The sequence below is a fragment of the Apium graveolens genome, chromosome 5, assembly GCF_009905375.1.
Source record: "Apium graveolens cultivar Ventura chromosome 5, ASM990537v1, whole genome shotgun sequence".
NCBI classification, from domain to species: Eukaryota; Viridiplantae; Streptophyta; class Magnoliopsida; order Apiales; family Apiaceae; genus Apium; species Apium graveolens.
In genome coordinates this window covers 208,017,491-208,026,109 of record NC_133651.1, presented here as the reverse complement: position 1 = coordinate 208,026,109, position 8,619 = coordinate 208,017,491, and the positions used below count along the sequence as shown (strand labels likewise).

At 35.4% G+C, this 8,619-nt stretch overlaps 1 protein-coding gene across 1 annotated transcript; it reads left to right on the top strand.

Annotated features, from left to right (window-relative positions):
- Positions 1-796: 796 nt before the first annotated feature.
- LOC141724747 (protein TRIGALACTOSYLDIACYLGLYCEROL 4, chloroplastic) lies at positions 797-3,826 on the top strand. Its single transcript, XM_074526993.1, has 5 exons — positions 797-1,249; positions 1,611-1,857; positions 2,044-2,398; positions 2,896-3,233; positions 3,576-3,826. Exons 1-5 carry the CDS (start codon positions 972-974, stop codon positions 3,771-3,773), a joined length of 1,416 nt encoding a protein of 471 aa, XP_074383094.1. The 5' UTR covers positions 797-971; the 3' UTR covers positions 3,774-3,826.
- Positions 3,827-8,619: the final 4,793 nt, after the last annotated feature.

Sequence of the window (8,619 nt, the reverse complement as noted above, 5' to 3'; positions counted from 1 at the left end):
TATAATATCAATTTTATATTTCAAAATAAACGGAACCTAAATAACTATAATAAATAAATTAAATAAAATTAGAAGATAACCGTTTATGTTATAAAAATTACAAATTTTGAGAAAAAAATTAAAAATTGAAGAAATATGGAGCGCGCGTAGCGCGGGCAAAAAATCCCTAGTTTCTATTAAAACTTGTATTGTTCAAGATGTAAACATTTGTTGCTGAATAGTTGAGTTTAGATAACAAGGGTTCAGGGAGTTGGATTGCTAGAGAAAGCTATACATATTTGATATAGGGCTTAGAGGGCAATTTACTCAAAAGAGCATGTGTTATCAGCAAGCTGCTATCAGGAATAAGGGAAAAAGGAAGATATACTATTGAATCTTGTAATCGTATCATTTCAGTGATTAATAATATATATTCTCTTATCAAGTTGATAAAAGACCAGGACGTAGACCATTAGACATAGAGTTCTAACCTGGCTAAAACTCTATGTATTATTACTTGCTTTTATCTATTTTGTGTTATTTATAATTCCTGTTATCTATTTTCTGCATTGCATATCGAGTGTAAGTTTGCTGATAGTATATATATGAACTTAACGGTAAGCTGTTTTACGGTTTGAATAATAGGTAATAATTTAAAATTGATTGTAGTTTGTAGTTAGCCATAAGACCACCTCTGGGGGTAGACTGGTAATAATTTAAAATTGATTGTAGTTTGTAGTTAGTAATAAGACCCCTTCTGGGGTAGACTTTCAAATAAATATTATACTACTACCTTAAAATACAAAAACAATATATATTAAAAAAAATTAGTATTCTTGTTGAAGAACATAGATAAACAAACAGAACAGGATCGAGCTACTGCTAACTGTAGTAACCGCCAGAATCATTGCATTAAAAATGCTCCTTATTTTCTTCTAACAAACCTATACATACATACTTACTTACATACAAAACAAACACAGTTTGAAAAGATGAACAAGCTGAGATGGGCTATGGACGGTGGATTCTGGGATGTAGATATGTCAACTCCGGTGACTATTAATGGACTTGCTCGGCCCATTCCCGGTCACCCAACTATCCCTTTGGGCCTCTCTAGAGGCTCCAGGCTTTCTAGGCCTAAACAGATTGATTTTTTCCAGAAATTTATGTATATGCCCTTTGTTCCTTCTTTTTCCGGCGCCGGCGGTGGAAATTCCGGCGGCGGCCTTTTTCTCCAGCGTGTCTTTTCTTTCCCTTTTGGTGAAAATTGGTAATTTCGTATATTCTTTATTAATCACTTCATTTTTTTTATATATGTAATTTTGTCAAATTTAATTTGATTTTAAAGTTTTTTCTCATTATTAGGTATATGAATTCAAATTAGTGGAATGTAGTTTGTGGGTATTGACTGTTATTGGGAGTGCCATGAGTGTTCGGGGTTATGAAAAAATGAATGGATGAGCACACAGGAATGAAAGAATGGTCATATTTAGGTTAATTGGTTTGTTTCGGGTCTTTTTCGTGTTTTTTTTTTGTAATAATGGGGTACTCTTTATGTTATTAAATAGTGGTTTGGTAGGATTTTGTTGTTGCTGATTTAACTAATGATCTTTATGTTTCTTGATTTGAAGGTTTGCAACATTGCTTGGTCAGTTTAATGTGCAGAAGTTTGCGACCGCTGTTAAAGACGATCAATTGAACCAATCCAATGAATACTCACTGTTGGATACTATGGGGAAACACCTTCACGTCAAGTCTTTGTATTCCCTTGATTTGTGTTCAGAGATGTTGTTAACAGGTGATGATACCCTTCAGGTTAGTGTAGAGGCAAATGCACAAGACAAGGTTCCTCGAAAGAAAGCAGTTCTTCATCATAAGGCAAGTGTTTACGATCTTAGACCACTTAAGTTTATTGCATTTGTGATGCTAGTAGGATGTCTTCAGTTAATAGTATATTATCCTCAGTCATCAGTAACACAGTTTCGTGTATTTTTGTAAAATATGGTTTAATCTTCTGTTGTTCCTACAAATGAAATGTATTGAGCGTTAAATTCTGTTTTGCAGTTTGCACGCCACAATCTCACTTTGGAGGTAGCTTCACCAGGACTCTTTGTTGACCACCGTGGTACTTACTGGGATGTACCTTTGACAATGGCACTTGACTTGGCATCAGTTGCTTCTGATACTGGTCCAAGTTACCATATATGCATTAATGAAAACGTAGGCGACCCCAAGATATTCGAAGACCAGCCAAATAGCGAAGTTTCTGCTAATATACTGCCCGGGTTGCATGCAAAAAGTGCATTTTCCTACAAGAAAAATATCGACTTGTGGAGAAGTAATGCACCAAAAATGAAGATGGTCCAGCCTTATGATGCATTTTTGTCTAATCCTCATGTCTCAGTATCCGGGATCCTTGGTAATACATTAATAAGAATCCCATTGTCGACTTATAATTGTTCTAGGTCTACATGTCTCTTTCATGCTAAGTTAAATATTTTATGGAACATAAATTTCACACAGCACATATGACTTTGATCTAGCTAAAAGTAAAACAACCCGCACTGAATCAATTTCCGGTCACAATTTCTAACCCCTTAACTGAGACCTTACTAGTTAAAACTGTCTATTTTTTCTGAGCATATGACTCTGCGAGAGAATAAAATATGAACACACAGAACTTGGCATGTATTCCCCCATGAACGTCCTGCAACTTCTAGTAGGTAGTTTGATACTTATTAATATATTGGTGCAAAGAAGCTAGTGTGTTACTCTGATAAATAGGATAAAAAGTTACTTGGAGGATCTTCAGGTCATATAAGCTCTTTACATAGTCATATTTCACATGTCACTAAAAATAAAATTAATTTTAATGCAATTCAATTTATTGTTCAATTCATGTCAATACTGTTGCAGGTGCTGTTGTTAGTGCCTCTTTAGGAGAAAATGTAGCAGAAGCAGGAGTTAAAAATGGTTCATTGGATTTCAATCATTTCAACCTCCATGCAAGAGGAGCAAAGTCTTTTATTTCAGCTGATACATTTGCGTCAGTGTCACTTTCTGCGCAACATGGAAACTTCCAAAGGCTGTTCCTAGATCTTACTCGGTTTTATGCCCGGATGGATTTTCCTTCTGGTTCAAAGCTTATTTCAGGAGCATCTCATTTGGCGAATGATCTTTACAGTTCTCAAACACCAAATATAGATGCAATGCAGGCAATATGTCCCAGTGCAACACTTTCTTTTCAGCAGCAGGTATATTTTGTGAGCTGAAACTGAGATAATTTGAATAGACTAAAGATACTACAAGATAGTTTTTATGAACATATTGAATTTAATTACTTGACCCCTATTTTTTATGTTTATATTCTTTTAAATATTACATCAAAAAATGAATTAAACACATTTGATTCTTTAAAACTTCTTTGCATCGGCATATTAAAATTTAATAAAAAAATAAATTGAAGCCCCTGACCTAGAGCTTCCATTTCAATGTATGGGCTTTTGTTATATGGTATATCATATTCTGTGCTACATTCTTCACTGGATGTCTTCACACAGGAGCAGATATAATAAATCTATTTTTGCTTGTTGCAGATTGCTGGCCCTATCAGTTTTAGAGTGGATTCAGGAGTATCTATTGACTTAAAGAATAAGGAATGGCCTGTGAGTGTAAAGGATCCTGTATTTGCTGCTGAATATGCATTGCAAGTTCTTGGTTCTGCAAAGGCTACGGCTTGGTATTCCCCAAAACAGAAAGAATTTATGATAGAGCTTCGCTTTTTTGAAAAATAAACTAATATGTAGTTTCTGGTTAATCACTAAAGTACTCTACACTTATTTTGTTAGTTCAAGTTTGTTCTTTTTAAATGAAAGTTCATAATCCAATTCATAGATGGGGCTGCTTGGGGATAAAATTCCTAGAAAAGTGCCTGTATCATTAATTCAAGTAGACATTGCAGACAAAAGAAATCTAAACTACTCTTAATTGCATAATGAAATCGACACACGTGGTTTTGTTTTCTTTACATTAGTTAAATAGCATGGCTGATTGGCCTGTGGCATGTTTCACATCTTTGGTACATTAGAAAAAAAAAAAACTTATTACTTAAAATGCTTGTGTAATATAATTGGTAAGTAAATTATTACTTATAAGTTATTTAAGGATTTGGATAATTTTATCTATAAGTTGTTAATTTATTTGGTAAATAATCTATAAGTGATAATTTTATCACTTAAAAAAGTGTTTAAAAAATTAAAATTGTATCTAATAATTTTAGTGTATGAATAAAAAATTCAAAAGACAAATTAAAAACAAAAAATAGTAAAAGAAAGGTCACTAGAAAATGACATTGGGCCGAAGAGGAGCAAAAATGAAATTCAGTATATGCTGGTCTATTCTCAACTTCCATCATATGAATAAGTCCAATATCATTATTAGCCAAACAGTCCAACAGAACTCAAACTCTTAACTTTCATCATATGGATAAATCCAATATCATTATTAGCCAAACAGTCCAACAAAACTCAAACAGGCTTTCAAGCCTGTTTAACTTCAAAGTAAGGGTACCCAAACATGCTTAAACTAAATGATTTGAGTTATAGTAATAGATTTTAGATTTCATACTTGTAATTATAAGAGATTATAAGTTGCAGAGAAGTTAGTTGTTTATTGATAGAATAGAACCCGTATATATACAACAGTTCTGTAGAGATAAGTGAGAATTGTTACAACGATATTATCTAACTTTATCAGAAATATAAGATATATACTACGTATTTGAATGTACAACTGCCTTATCTAATCGTTAGGTCTTGATACGCCCCCGCAAGATGGAGGATCCATCAGAGACTCCAATCTTGGAACGCAATGATAAAAATTGACTTCGGCCAAGTGGTTTAGTCAGCATATCAGCTAGCTAATCTTTAGAGCTGACGTGAAACACATGTAAGAGACCACATGTTACTCTTTCCCGAACAAAATGATAATCAAAAGCCAAATGCTTCATTCTTGAATGATATACTAGATTTGCACATGAATAAACATCACCTGTATTATCACAGAACAGGGTAGGTGACCTGGGAATAAAAACTCGCAACTCATTCAGTATATTCTGGACCCACATGATTTCTGTTGCAGCATTGGCTAAGGCCTTGTATTCAGCTTCTGTTGATGAGCGAGAGACCGATTTTTGACGGGCTGATCTCCATGAAATAATATTTGGACCTAGATATAACACATATGCTGTTGTAGAACGACCTTGATCATGAACACCACCCCAATCAGAATCTGAAAAAGCTGTTAGTGTCAATGGAGAATTGCGTGTCAGAAATAAGCCATGATGAAGCGTGCCTTTTAAATATCGCAATACTCTTTTAACTGCTTGCCAATGAATTTCAGTAGGAGAGTGCATGGATTGAGATAATTTATTGATGGCAAAAGAAACATCAGGACGGGTAATCGCCAAATATTGAAGTGAGCCAATTAACTTGTGATAAGGAGTGGCGTCAATAGGTCGTGAACCATCAACAAGAGTTAGAACTTCAGATATATTTAGAGGAGTACTAACTTCTTTGGCCCCTGTCATGTGAAATTGATCAAGTAGATCAACTATATAACGATGCTGCGATAGGAGAAGTCCCATTTTAGTAGATATTACTTCAACTCCCAAAAAATGATGCAAGGAACCCAGATCCTTGATTGAAAATCGTCTAGCTAGCTGAGAAACAAAGTCATTAACAAAGATATTGTTGTTACCAGTTAAAATTATATCATCAACGTAAACCATGAAAAAAACCTGAACACCATCACGATCATAGATGAATAAACAAGTATCAGCAAGTGAATGTCGAAAACCGATATCAAGCAGAAAAGCTTTTAATTCCTTGTACCAGGCACGTGATGCTTGCCTGAGACCATAAATTGCCTTTTTAAGTTTGCAAATATAATGAGGATGTTGAGTATCAATATAACCTGGAGGTTGTAGCATATAAACATCCTCATGTAAAGTTCCGTGTAAAAATGCATTGTTGATGTCTAATTGGCGTAGTTGCCAATTACGAGATAGAGCAATACATAAGACAATACGAATGGTTGCTGGCTTTATCACAGGGCTGAAAGTATCAACAAAATCTCTACCTGGCTGTTGTAAAAATCCTTTTGTCACGAGACAAGCTTTATATTTTTCTAGAGAACCATCTGGTTTTCTTTTCACACGAAAAACCCATTTGCAACTAATAGGAACATGATTAGACCGCGGAATGAGTTCCCAAGTACCATTCTGAATTAGTGCATTATATTCATCATCCATAGCTTTTCTCCAGAGAGGGTCTTTCATAGCCTGGGCAACAGTGGAAGGTTCAAGGGCAACATGCATGGGGTGATTTGTGGTTACATTAATGAACTTATCATTATAGTATTTCGGATTGCGAGTGCGAACCCGAGGGGGAAGAGAGTTAATAGCAGGTGGCGGTGATTTAGTAATCTGCGGAGAGGCGGAAGTAATAGAAGGTGATGTAGGTGATGAAGTGGTGTTGGTTGTAGTTTGTGGGGAAGTGAGTGGAGTGGATGGATGTTGTGACAGTGGAACATTTTGAGTAGCTGGTGGTAATGTAGTAGGAGGTGAACATGGGACTGCGGTAATAATTGAGGAAGGAGCTAGTGGCAATGGATTCTTGGGAACTGGACAAGTACTTGAATCAAAATTAGTGGTTACACCTTGTGATGGACCTGCACAACAAGCATCTCGAACAAGGTTAGTGAACTCATGAGATTTATTGCGTAGCCGAAGAGGAAAAATTCTCTCAACAAACTAAACATGTCGAGACAAATAAAGACGATTTGATGTAGGATCATGTTAGGGCGAAAACACACGCTAATATTCACGCAAGTTTACGCGTTCGCAATTAATATAGAATACTTTCTAGTTCGTTCCCACAGAGACTCAGACTAATTTATTGTCTAATTAAACTCACTCACCAATGTATGATTACTTCTCAATGTTAAGACACTAACACTTAGAATTGTTGACTAAATATTAACTACAACTAACTACTTAATTAATCACTTAATTAACACTTCAATTTATCAATAATAAAACACTCATGAGATCACAACTTCATTACTACTTCCTTCAATAGTCATTGTTAATTCCTTTAGCATGTGACAGTGATGATATTAATCGAATAACACAAAACTGATAAAAGCCAACTTTCATTGTACTAATACCATTCTACCAAACATCCACAATTAAGATAGAAGTTGAATAGTCATTAATTATGTTGAGTTCCTATATGTCTACAGAAATTGACAACACAACGATTTAAGCACAAGTTATTCCTTTTGATTACATAAGGCAAATAAAACTGTTAGAGTTACCCACTAATCATGCACAACGTACATGAACCTATGCTAGCATGGCAAGTTCTAAATCTCAAGATCCACCGTCGCTTCACCAGAGATTAACACCCTATCTTATATGTTCGCGACGCACATAAGACGAATACGCACAACCAATACTAGATATCATACAATCATCACACACTAAAGTATTAAATAATTAACTAAAGAATTCCGTAGTAAATCCGTTGCAACCCCATGATCACGATTAGCCCATAATAGCACTTATCGTCATCATGGGTTCATATAAAATCATGATAAACAAACACAAGAAAATAATAACTAAACTAATTATATTAAATCAGAGTACGTCACAAGAGTAAATAGGTTCAAAGTAAGAAAACTAGCATCCAACGTTACAACGAAACAAGAATCACAAGAAAATATGCTTCCTCTTCGTTGCTGTGTACTAAAACGGTCTTCTTTCTTATCTCCTTCGCTCCTTGCGTAATACCACAATCCTCTCTCTTAAAAACGTCTCCAAATCTACTTATATAATAGTCCCATAAAACTCAGATTACATAGAAGTGGAAGCCAAACAGAAATAGAAGTCCTAAAACAAATTATCTTTTTTTCCCGACCCTGCGCGGCCGCTCAGCATAGCTGAGCGGGCGCTCAGCATAGCTGAGCGGGCGCTCAGCTTTCTGCGCCGCTCAGCATTGCTGAGCGGGCGCTCAGGACCCTTCTGGAAAATTCCTGAGTTTGCTCCGTTCCTTCGCCGTAATCTGCCCATTTCTTCCCTCTCTCAATGATGAACACATGCCAAGGCTTATTCTTGATGATTACTCCTCCGAAATGCAACTAATACCCTGAAATGCATAAACACTATAAAAACGAATCAAATACACAAAATACTTAATTTCAATGCACCAATTTAAGCCATTTTAAGATGTTCTAAGTGGTATAAAATGCCACTTATCACACCCCCAAACTTAAATCGATGCTTGTCCTCAAGCATCACAGACTCAAAAACAAATAAAAACATGCATGAATGTAATCTATATGAAAATGCAGCGATCCCCCTTACTACGAACAAACCAACCAAATTGCAACATCTCAACAAATGCAGTTAGACGACTAAAGATCAATAAACTCATGCAAACGGACATACAGCCAGAAACGTGGTGTGTGCAAATGCTTAACAGATATGCTTCGGAACTAGACCAATTATTATGACTCGACTATCCTCAAGGCAATCACATGATTATACAAAGAATAAAATTCTAGGCACAAAGTGATATA